The sequence below is a fragment of the Castanea sativa genome, chromosome 10 (assembly GCF_040712315.1).
Source record: "Castanea sativa cultivar Marrone di Chiusa Pesio chromosome 10, ASM4071231v1".
In the NCBI taxonomy this organism is placed as follows: Eukaryota; Viridiplantae; Streptophyta; class Magnoliopsida; order Fagales; family Fagaceae; genus Castanea; species Castanea sativa.
The window spans coordinates 17796927-17817862 of NC_134022.1; the positions used below are offsets into that span (position 1 = coordinate 17796927).

General features: G+C 35.5%; 1 protein-coding gene across 1 annotated transcript; it reads left to right on the plus strand.

Annotated features, from left to right (window-relative positions):
* Positions 1 to 19054: 19054 nt before the first annotated feature.
* On the plus strand, positions 19055 to 20936 carry LOC142612764 (uncharacterized). The gene is made up of 3 exons (XM_075784915.1): positions 19055 to 19384; positions 19588 to 19725; positions 20042 to 20936. Exons 1-3 carry the CDS (start codon positions 19305 to 19307, stop codon positions 20607 to 20609), a joined length of 786 nt encoding a protein of 261 aa, XP_075641030.1. The 5' UTR covers positions 19055 to 19304; the 3' UTR covers positions 20610 to 20936.

A 20936-nucleotide genomic window follows, 5' to 3' on the forward strand; every position in this document is an offset into this window, starting at 1 on the left:
AAGAGATCCTACAAGTTCATTAACAGGGATGGAGTCCACATCCTTGCTTTCAGTGATGGCAGTCACTTTGAGTCTAAAATCCTCAGTCAAAGATCTAAGAATCTTCCTAACAATTTTAGGTTGATCATAGAATTCACCCAAATTATATGCAGAATTAACAATATCATTAAGTTTAGCATACTATTCATCAAAAGATTCATCATCAGACATCTTAATGCTTTCAAATCTAGTAATTAATTGCTGCAACTTATTAATTTTAACTGCCTTTGTGCCTTCTTGCACAGTCGGAGGATATTCCAAGTAGTATGAGCAACCTCAACATTAGAGATTCTCTTAAATTCCTCCATAGAAACAGCAATAAAGATAGCATTCATGGCTTTGCTATTGAAAGCAACTGCTTCTTTCTGAGAAGTTTGCCACTCACTCACAGGAGTAGTGGGCTTCTCCCATCCATATTCAACGGAGTTCCAAACTCTCTCATCAATAGATTTCAAGAATGCTTTCATCCCAACTTTCCAATAAGCATAATTATTCCAATCAAAGTGAGGAGGAATAACAAGAGAGTGTTCGTGTTCCATGACAGCCGGGGTCAAGGATCAGCTTAAAGATCAAAAGATCTCCAACAAAAGATCTACCCGCTCTGATACCACTTGTACGTTTTTAGACCCCTTAAAACAAAACTAGATTAACCTAGTTATTTAGCCAAGTGATTAACTTAAGTAAATTATGCAGATCTAGGTTAACACAAATATATCATATCATGCAAAGCAGCGGAAAAAAAAATAACACAATGATATAATGACCCAGGAAAACCAAACCAGTAAAAAACTTGGGGAGGATTTAACCTAGCTATCCTCAAGGTAAAACTGAATCTACTATGAAAGAATTGAAGTTTACACAATAGTGACTTAGATCACTAACATCCTATTGCTACCTCGAGTAGGAAACTTACTACCACAACCTTGTGATAGCTCTGAGTCCACAGACTACTTCTTTCTTGGATTCCTAGCAAGCAAACACTCCTGCTTGTATATCTTTAAACTCTTGAATCTACAACTGAAACGATCATCAAGTTCTTGACATAATCTTGATCCTTGATAATCCTAAGTATGTATGAAGGCAAACACCTCTAGATCTCACAAAAGATTCACACACACAGCATCAACAACGTTTGAAAAACGTGGCTATGGTTTTCCCTTTTATACCTAGGGAAAAACATAAAACCCTACACGTAAATTCTGCAGCAACTCGATTCCAACTTTACATATAAGACACATACTTTGAGCAATCTAAACAAGACTAAAATGTTTTGATCATGGTTTGCCAACATTACAAATTAGTGTTCTAATACATTTAAACCTAAATGTCTTAGAACCTAACCCAAAATGTAATTGAAGTTATTTTGATAGTTTAGAAGTCATCACAACTCAAAACGATGCTAAAACATTACCTATGCTCACTATTTTGGCCATAACTTTTGATACAAAAAGAAGTTTTTAGTACAATTTCTTTCATTGGAAAGTAGATATCCTGGGCTTCAATTTGAACGCAAATTTTTCCTACTTTAGACTTAAATAGGGTGAGTTATGACTTTTTGAAGTCTGGATTTTAAAACTTCATTTTAAGAGCTCAAAACATAATGTTTTGATGTAAGGCCTGCCCATGGACCCTTGAGAATGTCCAAAGATCATTAAAATGTTTGAAACCCTAATTTTACCATATAAATACTCACCATATGCCTCTAATCAAAACGCTAGCTGGAGAGAGTGATTTTTTAGCCTCCATCTTCTCTAAAACTATATTTTCTCTTTTGAAAACCCTAAGGCAACCCCACAACACGTTTTTGACAAATAAAAAACCTTTTCTTAGTTAGTTCTAAGGCAGCAAACTATTTTATATTCTCTTTCAAACAATCTCTTCAAGAACATCTTTTTATTTTGAGTTGTGATTACTAATAAACTATTGATATATTTGATTCCTTTGATCATTGTTCAATCTTGTTGTGTAGGCACTAAGGGGCCGATTGAATATCAATCAAGTTTGTGTTCCATAGCAAGGTGAGTCTCTCTTCATGGCTTTTCCTTCATTTGGTTCTTTTATAAGTTGTGTTTTTTGTTGTTCCTAGTTAATTTATACGTTATTCATGTTTAGAAATGTGTGTTCTTTTGTTTGATTTTTTTTTTTTTTTTTTTTTTATCTCATCATGTTTTGATTGGAAAGTTGAATGATTTGATATATTGATGAACATGTTTTGATGTGGTTCTTGTTTGTTGTTAGATCCAATGCATGTTTAGGAGTAGATTTTTTTTTTGTTTATCTTTGATATATTTGTTCTTTGTTTAGGTTGTTTAGATTTATATTAGAAGCATTTTAGGATGTTAGATTTTTCATTTTAAAGCTCTGCCTTAGTTTCTGTGTTTCTAAGGTTTCTGGGCTAAAACTCACGTGCACTTAATCTTGGCTTCGTATGCAGGCTTGAGTATGCGCATGCAAGCTTGTTCATGCATTCGAATGATCCTGCCCAAAAACCCTATTTTTTCTGATTTCATTTCTGATTTCACAAGCAATACTTCTGTCTTAGATCCTTTTTCATATATTTGTGTTTTTAATATTCTGCTTCACATGCTTGTTATTTGTTTTCTTTTTCACATGTTTAAATTAGGGTTTGTCTTACGTTTTCTTGTTTTGATGCCATGAACACGCATTCACATGTTCATGCATGAATCCCATAGGTGCTAAGTTGTTGCAAGGTAAGTGAGGTAAGTCATGCATTCACATTCCCATGCATTTTTGAATATGATTTTGCCTTGATGATAGAGATAAACATGTTTGTTAGGTTGAGTTCTTCTTGAAGTACATATGCATTCACATATTTGCTTGGATCTTTCTATGCCAATGTTGCTACCTTGGATGTGAGATGAGATAGATGCTTGAGTATGATATGCCATTATAGATGAGTGATTAGGTTTTGGGATGACTGATGCCATGTTGATTGTTAGATGTATGCTAGCATGTGTGTGAGTATAGATGCAATATCAAATGTGCCTTTAATAGGGTTAAGACATAAGACATAATGAGAGGAAGCCAACCTTATGGTTGGGCAGTTTTGGGTGCCTAACACCTTCCCAAGACCGTATCTTAATTCCGAACCCATAACACTGGTAGTAAGATCAATGGTCCTTCCTCGAGAGAATGCTATATATATGGTTCCTACACCATTGTAAAAACTAGGTGGCGACTCCATCTATTGTGTCCACATGCTGCACGCTAGGTGTTTGATAAAAGCCCTTAAGGTGTTTGATAAAATGCCCCTAAGGCAATTTTTCCCTCGTTTGGACTTCAATGAGTACCAAACTCTGGGGTTTGCCATGTTTCCTCATTAGGAACATGTGATCATTGGATGCGGGTTTAACATAGTTTGCCCCATTATTGCTTGTTCATGCATTGCACACATGCCCTTAGTGCACACTGATGGAAATATGCATGTACACAACGAAAAAATAATAGATCTACTTCATACATAAAAGTTAACATGTACTATATAAGTTTCAGAATTTGAGAACAAGAGAGTGTACCTTCGAGCAGTGAATTTCAAAACCGAAGATCAGAAGCACTTGGGAACACTTTCAATCTTCACTCCAATTCCACTAACGCCCAAGATGTGTGGTCTCTCAATCAATTCCAAAGGGAGAATGTCAAAAAGTGTCTAACACTTTTTGCACCACTTCGCAATAGTGTTCTTACAATTCTATTACAGAAAATTCTGTATGTTTCTCCCTTTGTATCTAACTGATTATCTAATTGGGCCGGCCTTTTGGGCCTTTCCAATTAGGCTAAAGTGTGTGGCTTGTAGTGGGACCAAAAGGGACAAATAAGACACTAGCTCCAATGGGCCTTGGGCTTTTCTGTCAACTCTTGACAAGTCCAAAGTTACCATTAACTATATTTAATACCACTATACAAATATAGTTGCACTCTAGGCCTTATTTATAAATTATATCCCAAAACTTTATTGTATATGCAACCCCTTTATAAAATATTCGTAGTAACACAAAGTCATGAATGTAGACTGTCACTTTGTAAATTACTACATCTTATCCTTGAGTACCCGGTTTAATCCTTTCAGTTATTCATCATATATTTATAAAATCCAATTTCATAAATATATACTTTAGTAACTTCTTACCAAAGTGGTTAGGCCTAACTCTCTGAATAACAATCCTTTTAAACTTATCTCAAGGGAATATTTTGTATCTCCATTAAGAGATTATGAATTCCATCTTGAGAATATATGTTCCATCAACACTAAATGTAGTTGCCCAACATACTAAAGTTTTGACCGTTACTTTAGATCTCACTCCTGATATATCAAAGCAATCTACACCTTATGATCAAGTCCATTATTCTCTCAGGATTAAGAGTTCATGCAAATATAAGTCGTGAGTTTATTATTCATTTGATAGTCGTTAGGAGAATAATAAATCTCACAGCGGTCCAGTTCAATATGTTTTAACTCTTAAAACATATCAACATACCAACTAGAAATCTCCATTTCCATGATCAAGATAAATCATCTTAGTTGATATGTTATAGTCTTCGCAGATGAAATTTCCAATTTAATCACCAACTACGAACTACATTTTGAGTTTACAAGGAACTTGTGATTTACATCTGCTGTGACTAAATCATATAAATCACATACAATGCATCTCATGGACTATATAATAATGTCTCAATATTCATGTTACTATTATTTTTTTATAATAATAAAACAACTTTATTAAACACAGCATTAAGTCATACATAATGTCATACATAATAACATACATAGCATCATGCAATAGGATTTAAGGGCACTAATCCTAACAATCTCCCACTTGCCCTAAAGACTATTGTGCACTAATCTAACTCTCATCTCCTCCAAATGTGACTCGAAAATCCTTTAAGGCAAGGCTTTGGTAAAGGGATCCGCTAGATTCTTTGCACCATCAATCTTTACTACTACCACATCTCCACGAGCGACAATGTCTCGAATGATGTGATACTTTCTCTCAATGTGCTTTCCTTTCTTGTGATTCCTTGGATCATTGGATTGTGCAACGACTCCACTATTGTCACAAAACAATGTGATGGGAACTTGCTCAATTCTCACAACACCAAGATCAGAAAGGAATTTTTTGAGCCAAACAACCTCCTTTGCTGCTGCACAAGCGGCACATACTCGACTTCCATGGTGAAATCAGCAATACAAGATTGCTTAACACTCCTCCAACTTATGGCTCCACCTCCCAAGGTGAAAACACAACCCAACGTGGATTTTCTGAAATCTAAATCCGACTAAAAATCCGAATCTGTATAGCCAATGGGAATCAAATCCTCACACTGGTAAACAAGCATATAATCTCTCGTTCTCCGTAGATACTTGAGAATATGCTTTACAGCTTGCCAATACTGAGGTCCTGGATTTGATTGATTCGGCTGACCATGCCAACTGAATAACAAATATCCGGTCTAGTACAAAGCATGGCATACATGAGACTTCCCACAGTAGAAGCATAGGGAACTTGTCTCATCATATTTTCTTCCTCTTGAGTCTTAGGCCTTTGGTTATCAGACAGAGGAATTCCATGTCTAAAAGGAAGTAATCTTTTCTTAGAGTTTTGCATGCTAAATCGTTCTAGAACTTTATTAATATATCGAGTTTGTGACAAACCCAACATCCTATTCTTTCGATCTTGTCAAAGCTTGATCCCTAGAATATAGTTAGCTTCGCCCAAGTCCTTCATATCAAATTGGCTTGACAACCAAACTTTTACAGATGACATTACTCCTACATCATTTTCAATGAGCAGAATGTCATCAACATAAAGCACTAGGAACATTACTACTTTGTCTTAATGTCTTTTGTACACACATGGTTCATCAAGATTTTGTTCAAAACCAAATGATTTGATTGCCTAATCAAATCTGATGTTCCATGACCTAGATGCTTGCTTAAGTTCATAAACGGACTTTTCAACTTGCATACCATATGCTCTTGGTTCTTTGCTATGAAACCTTCCGGTTGCAACATGTAGATTTATTCTTCAAGATTGCCATTAAGAAATTCAGTCTTGACATCCATTTGCCAAAGCTCATAATCATAATGAGCACCAATGGATAAGAGAATTCTGATAGATTTAAGCATGGCTACTGGCGAAAAAGTTTCATCATAGTCAATGCCTTCTTTTTGTGTATACCCTTTCGCCACTAGTCTTGCTTTAAAGGTTTCAACATTTCCATCTATCCCTCTCTTCCTTTTGTAAACCCATTTGCAACAAATAGGTTTAATGTTGTTAGGTGCCTCTACAAGATCCCATACATCATTGGAATACATAGAATCCAATTCAGATTTCATAGCTTAGATCCAATAATTTGCATCTGTATCATTTATTGCTTCATCATAAGTGTAGGGATCCGATTCAACCTCTTCTGAGATAGCTTCATAAGTTTCTCCCAAACTTATAAATCTCACAGGAGGCCAAACAATTCTCCCACTACAACGAGGCACCTATGTACTAAACATCTCATGAGTAGTATCTTGTGGTGTATCTAATACAACCACATCATCCTTAATTTATCCAACGGTTGTTGATTTACAGATTCATTCATTTCAGCCAATACAACTCTACTTCTAAGAGTAAAATTATTCATATAATCATTTTCCAAAAATCTAGCATTTGTACTAACAAAAACTTTGTTTTCATTTCGACTATAGAATAAATAACCCCTAGTTTCTTTTGGATAACCCACAAGCAAACATACTTCTGATTTTGGTTCCAATTTATCAAGCTTCCCCTTTAGCACACGTGCTAGACAACCCCAAATGTGGAGATACCTCATACTAAGCTTACGCCCACTCCACAATTCCATGGGTGTTTTGGAAATAGATTTTGATGGAACTAAATTCAAAAGATGTATTGCTGTATCTAAGGCATACCCCCAAAAAGAAATTGGTAAAGTTGAATAACTCATTATGGACCTAACCATTTCCAAAAGAGTCTTATTCCTTCTCTCCGCTACACCATTTTGTTGAGGAGTTCCAGGTGCAGTCAATTGGGATATAATCCCACTCTGAATTAGGTAATCCTTGAAATCCCCAAGAAGGTATTCGCCACCTCGATCAGATCGAATGACCTTTATGCGTTTGCCTAATTGATTCTCAACTTCAGCCCTAAACTCTTTGAACTTTTCAAAGACTTCGGACTTCCGTCTCATTAGGTACACATAACCATATCTTGAGTAATCATCTGTGAAGGTGAAGAAGTACTCATAACCTCCTTTTGCTTAGGTGGACATAGGACCACATACATCTGTATGAACTAATTCAAGCAACTCTTGGTTTCTTCTACCTTTTGCATTAAAAAGTAATTTGGTCATTTTACCTTCCAAAAAAGATTCACAAATAGGAAATTCATCAAATTCCATGGGCTGTAAAAGTCCATCTTTGATTAGTCTTTAAATCCTATTTGAGTTAATTTGACCAAAACGCAAGTGCCAAAGATATGCATCACTAGAAGGAAACTTTCTCTTTAATGATTTTACATGAGAGTTATCATCAAATTCAGAATTATGTAATTCATGCTTATCAGTAATTAAAATATAAAGACCATCCACAATATTTCCAAAACAGTTAAACATTTTATCCTTCTTTATTACAACAGTGTCTTTTAGGATAACACAATATCCATGTTTCCCTAAATAAGTTGCAGAAATTAAATTCCTACGAACATTAGGTACATAAAGATAGTGTTTCAATATTAAAACCCTAGACTCAAAGCACAAATTAACAACACCAACAGCTTCAACCAGAATTCTGCTCCCATCAGCCAAAGTAAGAAATAATTCCCTTTCATTCAGCTTTCTAGTCTCCTAATACACTTGCAAAGAATTGCAGATATGATCAGTACAACTTGAATCCACACACCAGGAATCTGTGGGATTCTGTACCAAACATATTTCAAGAAGAAAGGAAGTTTTCATACCCTTGTTCTTGGCAGCCTTAAACTTTGGACAGTTTCTCTTCCAATGTTCTTTCTCACCACAATGGAAACACTTTCATTTGAGCTTCTTTCCTTTGTCGGCGACTCCCAAGGCAATTTGCTTACCTTCTTGCTTAGTGAAGTCATTCTTCTTCTTCTTCGTACCCTTGCCTTTCGACTTAGGTTGAGAAGTAAAAGCTTCACCCACATTGGCTTCAACACTAGAAGTACCAAGGATGCCTTCCGCCGCCACTAACTCATTCATTAATTCAGACAAAGAATAAATCTTTTTGTTCATATTGTAATTGAGTCTGAATTCCTTATTCTGGTAGTGACTGGAGTATCATATCCACTTGGGATTCTCCATCAATGTCGGCACCTAAAACCTCTAAAGTATTCAGATTAGAGATCATTGTAAGACAATGTTCCCTCACTGAAGTACCTTCAGCCATTTTGGTATTATAAATTTGCCTCATGGTTTCTTGCCTTGCAGAATAGCCTTGCTCACCAAACATCTCCTTCAAACTATGCATAATGTTCGAAGATAGTTCTACATCCTACATTTGATGCTGTAGAACATTTGAGATGGATGCTAGGATATAGCACTTGGTCATTTCATTAGATTTCTGCCAACGATCATATCGTTGTTTTTCCTCAAAATGAGCATCTAATGAAGGAAAGTTAGGACATGGTTGAGTAAGCACATTTTTGTGCTCTTTAGCTGTTAAAACAATGTCCAAAGTCATGAATGTTCGTAGTAACACAAAGTCATGAATGTAGATTGTCACTTTGTAAATTACTACATCTTATCCTTGAGTACCCGGTTTAATCCTTTAAGTTATTCATCATATATTTATTGATGAGAATCAACAAGCATTCAAGGATCCATTGCATGTTCCAGTTGGGCCTATTACAAAAGCAAGATCCAAGAAGATCAAAGAAGCACTTAATGGGCTGATACAAGAGATTTGGGCTGATTCTAATGGTGGACATTCCAAGCTTGGCCCAAAGGAAGATGAAGGTGTAATAAATTTAATCCAAGCTATTGAGGGCTGATCTGGCTTAATTGGGAGTAATTTATGGCGTGGATTAATGGCTGATTGACTTTCCAGCTCTATATCAGTTAATGGAGATTTTTTCCTATTCTGGAGCTACTATTTCAGACCAAATCTATCTGAATTTAGGGCTTTTAGTATTTAGAACGTTTTTTAGCTATTTTCCTTGTTTTTAGGTGCATTTAATGCTTTTTAGGTCAAATTTTATTCCTGATATGGTTAGGTGTCAATTAGGAGTTATTTTAGAATATATTTTCTTGTCTATCAAGTTTTATGAAGCCCTTAAATAGGTCATTATGTCTGTAAATATTTTTCATATATTATTGAATAAAAATTAGAAAATGTGAGGCTTTGCTCTTCTTTTGGTTCTACAGGAACTGTGAACTTATCAAGGATTCTTCCTTGTGACGTTCAAACTTTAAACCATCGGTTCATGATTCAATTATAATCATTGGGTCAAGGTTTAGTACTTATACTTTTGGTTCGCGTTTCACTTCTAAACCTTGGGTCAGGGTTCTATAAAAAATCTGAATTTTAGCTTTCGTGGGCAAATATTCCAATATTGTTTGTTGGGTTTCAAAGTGTGTCGGTTGAGGTTCGCATCATTTATGAAATCCAATTTCATAAATATATACTTTAGTAACTTCTTACCAAAGTGGTTAGGCCTAACTCTCTGAATAACAAACTCATTAAACTTATCTCAAGGGAATATTTTGTATCTCCATTAAGAGACTATGAATTCCATCTTGAGAATATATGTTCCATCAACACTAAATGTAGTTGCCCAACATACTGAGGTTTTGACCGTTACTTTAGATCTCACTCCTGATATATCAAAGCAACCTACACCTTATGATTAAGTCCATTATTCTCTCAGAATTAAGAGTTCATGCAAATATAAGTCGTGAGTTTATTATTCATTTGACAGTCATTAGGAGAATAATAAATCTCACAGCAGACCAGTTCAATATGTTTTAACTCTTAAAACATATCAACATACCTACTAGAAATCTCCATTTTCATGATCAAGAAAAATCATCTTAATTGATATGTTATAGTCTTCGTAGATGAAATGTCCAATTTTATCACCGCCTACGAACTACATTTTGAGTTTACAAGGAACTTGTGATTTACATCTTCTGTGACTAAATCACATAAATCACATACAATGCATCTCATGGACTATATGATAATGTCCCAATATTCATGTTACCATTATTTTTAGATAATAATAAAACAACTTTATTAAACACAACATTAAGTCATACATAATAACATACATAGTATCATGCAATAGGATTTTAGGATACTAATCCTAACACACACACCCTATCACACTTGACATCTCATGCTCTTAATCATGTTCTTAGTCTATTTTGACCATCTAGCATCTATAACATGTCATTGTGTTTTGCTTATGCTCTTTTACTTAGTTCTTATAGTATTTTTGCTTTGTTTTTGTACTAACATGCATTTAATCAAGTTTGTTGCCATTTTGTGTATGGTTTGTGTTTATGTGTCAATCTTGCAGATGTCTCAAAGGTTTTCATGCAAGAAAGCACCCACAATCGATCTCATTTCTTCTCTTGTATCAAAGAGGACTCAACAGGCATTAGTTGCTTTTGATAGAAGAAGGTTTAAGACTTTGTTAGACTTCCAATTGTACAATAGTCATTTCAAAAATGCCCTCACTGTGGTGGAAAGGATTGTGAAGTTTGACATTTTAGGATCAACTTTCATCCCAAGAATCTTTGTTGATAAAGGGGAAATCTCTTTGGGATGTTTAATGAACTGGTTAAGGAGCTGATCAAAGGGTTCGTCCGGTAAATGTTGATACAACTCCATATGATGACATATTAGGACCTCTTAATCTTATTCTTGAAAATCTAGGAGCTGATCTTGAAATTTCCACCACAGGTACATTTATTGGCACAACAAGGCTCTCTCCTGAGATCAAGACACTTGTATTGATCATGTACTCCAATCTGTACCCACTGACCAACACTGGATTCATCAACCTAGGAAGAGCAAGATTCCTTGTTGATCTTATAATTGGAGCTCAAATCGACATTTATGCACACATTTTCCAATCTTTGGGAACCACTGCAGGCAGATCAGCTACTTAGACTCGTCTTCCTTTCTACAGTCTCATAATGAAGATTCTGTTTCTCAAGGGAATTCATCCTCCCAAGGATGAAATTGTCCTAACACGACAAGGTCCAATCTCTTTGCAATCTCTAAAGAGCAACAAGTTTCACTCATCTATGGAGAGAACAAAGAAGAGTGCTTCCAAACCTCCCAATAGTGGATTAAAGACTCCTACTCTTGAAACTATTCGTGGACAAAGTACTGCAGCTCCTAGCTCCTCCCTACAACCTGAAGCTAAAGCATCAACTCCTAAAAGCCCAAAGCCTCAGCCATCTCAACCTTAGAATCCATCTTAGTCATCCATTCCTCAACTGGACAGGATTGTCTCTATGATGGAAGGGACACATGATCATATATCTGGATTATCATCTGTCATGTACTCTCACAACAATCATGTTCAAACTTGCCTCACGACAATTGAGACACACTTGGATCAAATTCAGCGCAAGCTTGAATTAGACCTTTAACCATTCATTGCGAAAAGGGGGAGAAATATTTTGTTGTTAATATGACAAGCTAGCATTTAGTAAGGGGGAGAGCATATGGAAAAGGGGAGCCTAATGGGTATACAAAGAAAGTTACCTCACAACCACACAAGATAGAAGTTTCTAACTGTTTCTAACCTACCTTTTGTAGTGTTATTTACTTTACTTTATTTAAAGCTTTCAATACTTTAGTACTTTTGTACTTGGTTTTTATAACCTTTATTATGCTTTTAGTTATCTATTGTTTTCTTGCTTTAGCTTTCTTTATTGCATCCTATGCTTGTTGGACATGCAATTAGTTTTTGCATTGTACTTAATTGCTTACGTGTCTGGATGTTCATTTATTCAATCAATGTTCATTGTAGTCATTTCTTAATGACTGTTCATGTTTGATCAAGTTGTGCGCTAAGCTATTTTGGTATTTACTTGATCGCATTTTATTTGTTCTATATACGTGCCTTGATTTATACTTGTCTCAATCTTAATAAAATTAGTTGTTATGTGCAAGTGTTTCAAGTTGCAAGTATATATGTTACAAGTTCTTCACAGGTTTTAGATTTAGGTGTGAGTGAGTTTTGCCACTATTCCCAAACTCACATTTAAGTCTAGAGTTTGTTTAGTGGTTTTGTCACAAAATAGCCAAAGGGAGAGATTGTAAAGTTGTAATTCTCAATTATGTTTATTAGCTTTAATTCCATGTCAAATTTGATTGTATTTCTTCAATCATTTCCCTGTATGTTTGTGGGATTCAATATAAGGGTTGAATGTGACAAATTGGTAAAGATCTGTGAAAAGGTCACAAGTGGACAACCCGCAAAAGGTCACATAAGAAGCACATGTTGGAAGCTGAAGAGTCAAGTGCCAGGAGTCATCTCACCACTCATCTTGAGACTAGGCCAACTCACAAGATGACCCACAAGATGCACTGCTCACCTGTTAAGTGTGTTTTCCTCATTTCTTTACCCACACTATAAAAGCCCACATTACCCATGAAATTGTAAGGAGAATCTTAGTGAGAAAACCTAGAAATACACTTGAGAGTTAGATATTGCAAAACCACAATCATCTACAAATTTCTCTTAGTTTTTCTCTACTCCTACCTCTCTAATTACAAATAAGCAGTTCTTAGCCCAAACACATACATCACTCAATCTAAGTGTTGAGAGTTGTTTTTGGTGCCTATGGGAAGCATTGGATGAAGCCATTCTTTGGTGGATGCAATTTAGAGCTAATTGCAGGATCTAGATAACTAGTGAAAACAAGACTCGAGGAAGTCTGTTAGGAGCTGGAACTTGGAGGGTTCAAATAAAATAGTAGATTAGGCTTAGATGGTCTTTCTGATATCTTTGTACTCCAACTTTATTTACTAATGGATCATTTCACCTTGGCGAGCCACGGAGAGGTTTTTATGCTGAATACTTTGGTTTTCATCTTCAATAACACGTCTCGGTGCTATCTTGTGTTTGCATCTCTCTTCCTTTACTACTTGTGCTAGGAAATTCTTGTTGATTATGTATGCCCATGCACTAGGTAATAGTCTTGGTTAATTGCGCATTAATTACTCTTATTCCACACTTAGTTAAGTAGATTAAAAGCAACTTAGTCATAATTATAAAATTAAGAGTCTAAAAAAGTTTTCGTGTTTTGCACTATTGAGCTTTCAACATCTTTGGTTGCGACTGGAGTTTCATCATGTTGCTCAATTTTGGACCATAAAGGGTTTTCTATAGATTGGCATTCGGTTAGTTTCTGTTTCTTAATGTTTAGTATGATAAGAAATGTAAGTCAATATAAAATAAATCTGATAGAACAGAAAACATTTTTTAGAGCATCGCAATACTCAGTATATTACTTTAAAAAACACTTTCAATGTTAGCTTCTCTCTACTATTTACCCTCACTCCCTGATGCGAACCTCAATCGACACGCTTTGAGACCCAACAAAAATATTGGAATATTTAACCCAGGAAAGCTAAAAATCAGATTTATGATAGAAACCCTGACCCAACGTTTATAATCGAAACGCGAACCAAAGGTATAAGTTGACCTTGACCCAATGATTATAAAGAATCACGAACCAAAGGTATAAAGTTTGAACGCCACAAGGAAGAATCCTTGATAAGTTCAAAGTTCTTGAAGAACCAAAAGAGAGCAAAGCCTCACCTTTTCTGAATTTTATTCAATAATATTCTGAAAAACGTTTACAGACTTCAGAGCCTATTTAAGGACTTCACAAAACTTGAAAGACAAGAAAATATATTCTGAAATAACTCCTAATTGATACCTTACCATATCAGGAATCAAGTTTGACCTAAAAAGCATTAAATGCACCTAAAAACAAGGAAAATACCTAAAAAACGTACTAAATAATAAAACCCTAAATAAAAGCTGATTTGGTCTGAAATTAGCAGATCCAAAATAGGAAAAAATCTGCCTTAACTGATACAGAGCTGGAAAGTCAATCAGCCATTAATTCATGCCATAAATTACTCCCAATTAAGTCAGATCAGCCCTAAATAGCTTGAATTAAATTTACTACACTTTCATCTTCCTTTGGGCCAAGCTTGGAACATCCTGCGTTAGAATCAGCCCAAATCTCTTGAATCAGCCCATTAAGTGCTTCTTGGATCTTCTTGGATCTTGCTCTTGTAATAGGCCCAACTGGAACATGCAATGGATCCTTGAATGTTTGTTGATTCTCATCACTCCCCGACCTCTCTCTCTACAAATCATTTGTTTTTTCTTGCTCAAAATATTCGCTTCAACACTAAGTTGTTTGCATAGATTCTAAATTTTGGGTCTATTTTTCCATGATGATCTTAAATAGCACTAAAAAATTATTTTCTTATTTATGGTATATATTTCCGTGAATGAAAGTTTGTGCTTATATATTTATTTTGGATTACAAGAAACAAACAACAACAAAATGTATCTTGGCTCATTTTCAAGATCACTACAGAAAAACAAATCAATTTTTTGAAAAAATTATTCAAAACATAAGTCCTTTTCAATTAAGCATTTTTCACTTGGTTGCGTTTGTTTCGAGTGAAAAACATATACGAAAAATATTTTTTAACCCGACAAGGTGTTTGGGTAGACCGGAAAATAACGTCAAATTGAAATCAATTTCAGTTTGACCATAAAATTGGTGTCTTTTCAATATAAAATCTTTTACACTTCTATTTTACCTTCAATCAATTTACACTCCTATTTCTGGCCTCTACCGGAAGCAAGTGAGAGAGAAAAAGAGACAGATGCTCACCGTCTAGCATATTTTCCAGCATATATACATATTTTCTGATAATAATTTTATGTGCAAACCAAACACTAAAAACCATTTTTCAGCATATTTTCCAAAATTCAACCAAACAACTGAAAATATTTAAAACCATTTTTTAGCATATTTTCCAGAATGCAACCAAACAACTGAAAATATTTTTATTTCCAAAAAATACTTTCACCTAAAAATATTTTACCCTCAAAAAATACTTTATATCAAGCCAAACACCGCAAACTTAGCTTGGAAATTCTAATATTTGGCTTGGTTGGTCAATTTTATTTAAGTATGATTGCTCAAGGATTCGAATAATCCAACCCACTCGACCTGCCCAATCTAATCCAAAGGATCTTCGACAAATTCATCTGACAAGTAAGTCAAGTGAGTGAAAATCTCATTCGACTAACACAACCCACACGAGACTCATACCTCTCTCTCTCTCTCTCTCTCTCTCTCTCTCTCCAAAGCTTAGATTAGCCCTAATGCCACCGAGCTTATAACGAAATTGTCGTGCCATCACTACAACGAAAGCTTTGTCTATGGTGAGCATGCAACTATCACACTCTTCCTCTTCAGCTCTGCACCCTCTTTATCAACAGACGCTTAGACAAGTGGTGGATTGCTTCTACCAATCCATGTGTCCACTATATGTGTAAGATATGCTTGCCCAAAAAAGTTGGATTAAATGGCAACTATTATCAAAGCGTAAGCTTAAATAGCAGGATTAATAGTATGTAAAGTTGTGATTTACAACTATGTTTTATGTTGGCTTTATTCCATGAAAAAGTGTTGTAATTGCATTAATTTTGTTCCTTGTATTCTGTGGGATTTTATTGTATTGGGTTTAGTATTAAGTTGGTGAAGAATCGAGCATGAATTGAAGAAAAGTGTAGTTTTGTGACTAGCTTGCAAGAAGTTCGCGAGAAGGGTTCCCAAGAAAAGGGCATGTAAGAAGCACATGAATAAAAGCTAAAAAGTCGTGCCAAACTGTCAATTTTGCAACTATCTCGTGAGAAGGGCCAACTCGCAAGGTACCCGTGAAACATTCTACCTAGAGGATTTTTAGTGTGACTTTCTTACCCTTCACACATACTATATATACTCTCATTACCCACAAAAGCAAGAGAGGCTATTCATAGAGAGAAAACCCTAGATAGGTTTCTACAACACAACACACCCATCTTTTAGGCAGAGAGCTACTTATCCTTAGTGAGAAATCATTTTAACCTATTCTCCTTCCCTCTCCCATTGTCATACCTTAAGAGGAGATTTGTACCCAAACACAACCCACACCTTTTCGGAGTGTAGAGTTTGGAGCTTGGGAAGCTTTAGGGATTTGCCAAAAGAAGCAAGTGAGGCTTAGCGGATGCAATCGAGCGTATTGCGAGATTCGGAAAGCTAGTGAAGACAAGACTTCAAGAAGTCCATTAGTAGCAGGAGCTTAGAGGGCTCAAGTATACTGGGTAGACTAGGCTTGGAGAGTCTTTTATCATTTGTGTACTCCAACTTATTCACTAGTGGATTGATTTCGACTTGGAGGGTCGCAAAGAGGTTTTTTGCCGAGTTCTTCGATTTCCTCTTCGATAATACGTCTTAGTGTTATCTTGTGTTTATATCTCTCTTCTCTTACTCTTGTACTTTACTTTTATTGTTTATTGTTCATGTGTATGCACTAGAGTAGATTCGGTGATTGCGCTTCATTTACTCTTGTTCCGCACTTAAATAAGTTAGAGTAAAAGCAATATAGCCGTAATTTTAAAATTGGGGTCTAAACAAGCTCGTGTGTATTTACACAAATCTGAGCCCTTTCACTTTAGGTTTTAAAAAGATTTCCAAAACAAACAATAGTAATATGAACAAAAAAAAAATCCGAAAAATTAGACAATACCATGGTTTTGGCTTAAAGGTTTTCCTAAATGGGAAAAACTTTGTATTAGTTTGAGAAAGCGTTAGAGAGATTTTGTTATTTGAAAGTTCTTATTTAAGCATGTAAACATTAGTTATGTAATTTTTTTTTATAGTGAATTTCTTTGTGTGTTTGCATCTATTTTTTCGAGTTTTCCGCCAAAATTTGCTATTTAAGCGTTTGGGTTTGTTCTCTTAACAGATTTTATTAATTGGTTTGTAGATTTGAGTGTCTTGACCTAAAAACTTAAGTCAATGAGTTTTGGTCTAACTTTTTATTATTATTAAACACTCACTTTTATCAATAGTTTCCCATGTGGGATTTCAAAAATTAATTAAGAGTCTTGCTACAAACACAAAATCACAGTATTTTTCACAACCTATTCACATATTCAACTTATTGGGTCGAAAAATTCTGTGTAAAAGTCTGTCTTCTAATTATTATTATGTAAAATCAAGTATTTGCCTTCAGACTTACTCCTTATTTAATCATACATGAACATTCTAATAAGTTAACATTAAACCCAATCCAACTCGACCCAAGTTCTGCCACAATTTGGAAATAATAGTCCTTAGTTTGAGATTTGATAACCAACTTAATTCTCTAGTTAACTCAATTGATAAAGTCTCTAATGGTTAAATAAGATATTTGGGGTTCAATCCTCACCTGCACCAAAAACCAATTGGTGTCTTAATTTGATGATAAAGTGCTACTTACATCAAAAATCGATTAGTGTCTTGATCTAATAATAAAAATCTATTATCAGGAGCGGATGTCATAGGTTAAAAACTCTCAAAAAAAAAAAAAAAAAAAAAAAAAAAGCTTACTTCTCCCCACAACCTTGTCTTCTTCTTCTTCTTTTTTAATCTTTTTTTTTTTTTTTTTTTAATTTTGAAATTTAAAATTTAAAACTTAAAATTTTAATTTTTAGAAATCCTAATATCTTGAACATCACCCCAAACCAACCCTCTAAGGCTCAAACCCATGAATATAGAGATGGCAATGGGATAGGGCGGGGCCAAAGGATGGGGTCTTCATCCCGGCCCCATATGACAAGACAAATTTCCTTACCCCATCTCCACCTCTTAGGGTCCCTGCAAAGCCCTACCCCACCCTACCACATTCCACACAACTCATTTCATTAATATAAATATACTTAAAATGACAAATAAATTTATTATATCAAATAAAACTAATTTTTACCATGGGCAACATAATAATATTCAAAGTGTTTAACAAGACAAAACAACATAATCCAAACTCTCATTACATAACAAAATTAACACTGCCTAGTTTTTCAAAAATAATTTCCACTTTCTTTCACCATGATACAGGGAAAGCTAAAAGACCCTAAACTCATATTCACCCCATCCCTGCCCCACTACCTATGCAAGGAAGAGAAAACCCATATGAGAGCGAGATAAAGCAGGTCAAGGCAGGATGAAGCAAAATTGTTATCCCTATGTAGATACCCTCAAGCCCTCATGGTAAGAAGAGGTACCACTTCGCCAACAGTGGTCCTACAGCCCTGTCTTAGATAATACAAGCTTCTTCTTTTTTTCTTTTCTATTTTGGAGAGTCCTGTTAAGTGTCATCACTTATAAATGCACACAATTACACAAGCAAAACAGAAGACAGCTGGGTCCTGCTTAAGAATATCACAAAGAGGTTCCAACCCAGTGATCTCATCTGCGCTACTATTCGTTTTGCAAATCACCATAAGAGTAAAAAGTTGCTAAAAATGTGTCCATCTATATATCTATATGACATTGTCATCCTATTCCTACCAAATGCTGTTACTTTGTAATCCAGGACCAGGTGCAATGCAAGTCATTTATGTTTAAATTTCCCACGTGTGCTTTCATTCACACAATAATTTGTTGGTTTGGTTGAGCCAGTTCTATCTGGCTTGGCTTACTCACCATGATAATATCCACATGGCAACCACAGTAGGTGTACTGCAATGGAGTAGGACCCCCACCAGTGCCATGCAGCCAATTAAATGGATATGGGACCAGGATGTTTTTCCAGTGAAAAATCCCTTTCCAAGTTTCCACACACACAGTGTGAGTGGTTTTATTATTATATTGTAAAGTGGAAAGTGGGTTGGGTTAGAGGTGGTGGTGGTGATATATGCATAGTTGTTCGTAGATTTGTATTAAATGAGTGAAAAGAAAGAAAGAAAGCAACTTGGGGCTGTGTCATCTCTTTCCTATCCTTCCTCTCTTTCTTTCTTTCTTTCTTTTTCCTTCTTATCTATTAGACTTTAGACCACTGATCTTGATCTTTTTGGTTCTTAACTACTTCAGCAACTTGATCCCATAACAACTCTCTCGGCTGCTTTTATGATTTTTGGCATCATATAGTAAGAAGAAAAAGAGGCTGGAAGAGGAAGAACAAGCAACAGGTGATCATGGATGATTCTCTCTTGCCAAAGCTGGACAAAGAGGTTTCAAAAGAACTCAAACCAGAAATTCAGGCATCCAAAAGAAGGTGATTTATTGGAGTACCTTAAAATATTTTTTTTTTCCAGGAGAAAAAAGGTGGTGAGTTGGTACCTTAAAAAGGTGTTTGTACTCTTGAGTTACTATAGTTTGGGAAATACATATTTTCTATGATTATTTTTTTTCAGGTGGATTCTTTAACTTGTCTGAATTTATTTGACATGTAGTACCATTTGTTGTGTACTGTTACAGGAAGATGGCTCAGAAAACTGTTGTTACAGTGAGAATTGGAGCAAATGTTGGGAAACTAAAGAACGAAGGACCACCTTCTGATTTTTGGTCTTGGAGAAAATATGGCCAAAAACCTATTAAAGGATCTCCTTATCCAAGGTTTACATTGCTTTAAATTATCGTGTCATGATTTGGTTTTCTCTTACAAGCTTTCATTATCTAGATGGACTCATTTTCTTCTTCTTTCAGCTTAAAATTTCATATCCCAAGATAGTAACTTTAACCTTCTTGGCTGTTAACTCATTTATAGCATGAATTTTAAGGTCAAATTGGATTTCCTTTTCCTCCATTACCTTAAGGTTTTACCAAAGAGTGATCCAAAAGACCTTCTTTTTCACTTTTCCTTGGCTCTCTCCTTACTCCTCATCTACAATTCTTAATTTCCTTTTTAATTTCTACTTGTAACTTCTTGCAGGGGTTATTATAGGTGTAGCACATCAAAGGGTTGTTCAGCCAAAAAACAAGTAGAGAGATGCAGAAATGATGCGTCAATGCTCATCATCACCTACACCTCTAGCCATAACCATCCAGGTCCTGATCTTTCCACCACCAACCTGATCCAACTAGCAGCAGAACCCAAAACCCATTCCACTGTAAATCTCCAAACACCCTTAAAAGAGGAACAGCAGGAGCTAGCACAAGTAGAAGAAAAACAAAATGAACCCACTACGACCACTAAAGAAAAAGAACCAGGTGAAGATCATTTCCACTACATACAATCCCCAATAAGCAGTTCCCAAGATATAATAGTTAACCAAGGAGAAGACCCTTTCACAGTGAACCTAGAAAAACCCCATGAAACAATGGGTCTTGTCTTGGATGAAGGACCCCTTTGTTACTCCCAGCTCATGAACTTCTCCACACCCATGTCAGAGGAAAATGACTTCTTTGATGAGCTTGAAGAATTGCCCACATCTTCATCCTTCACAAGCTTCATGACCAGCAATTTTTCCGAGGAAAGGATTCCTGTTGTCCCTTCTTGAACCAAGTAATTCTTAGTGCTTGCAGCCTTAGAAAATGTACTTCTGTTGTCCATATGGAACACCCACTACCAGTAGTTGTTTACTTGCTCTCTCTCTCTCTCTCTCTCTCTCGCACTTGTGGGTTCACAAAATGAGAAAAGTTAGTGGGTTGATGTTATCTTTCTATGTGGGAGATGGGGATTAATGCTCTTGGCAGATGGAAAAAATCCGCCATCAAGTCCCACGTATAGAAACAGAGAGTGAGTGTGAGTGGTTGTTCTTTGTATATATTTAATTAAAGATAGCACGAGGTTCACGAGTGAGTGCTTAAAGATCTCTTTGAGATGA

What these genes read in the sequence shown, in the direction of transcription:
- LOC142612764 (XM_075784915.1), top strand. Translation starts at nt 19,305, where the DNA reads ATGGATGATTCTCTCTTGCCAAAGCTGGACAAAGAGGTTTCAAAAGAA. An exon ending in ATTCAGGCATCCAAAAGAAG is followed by an intron (nt 19,385 to 19,587) that starts GTGATTTATTGG and finishes GTACTGTTACAG; the next exon opens with GAAGATGGCTCAGAAAACTG. An exon ending in AAAGGATCTCCTTATCCAAG is followed by an intron (nt 19,726 to 20,041) that starts GTTTACATTGCT and finishes AACTTCTTGCAG; the next exon opens with GGGTTATTATAGGTGTAGCA.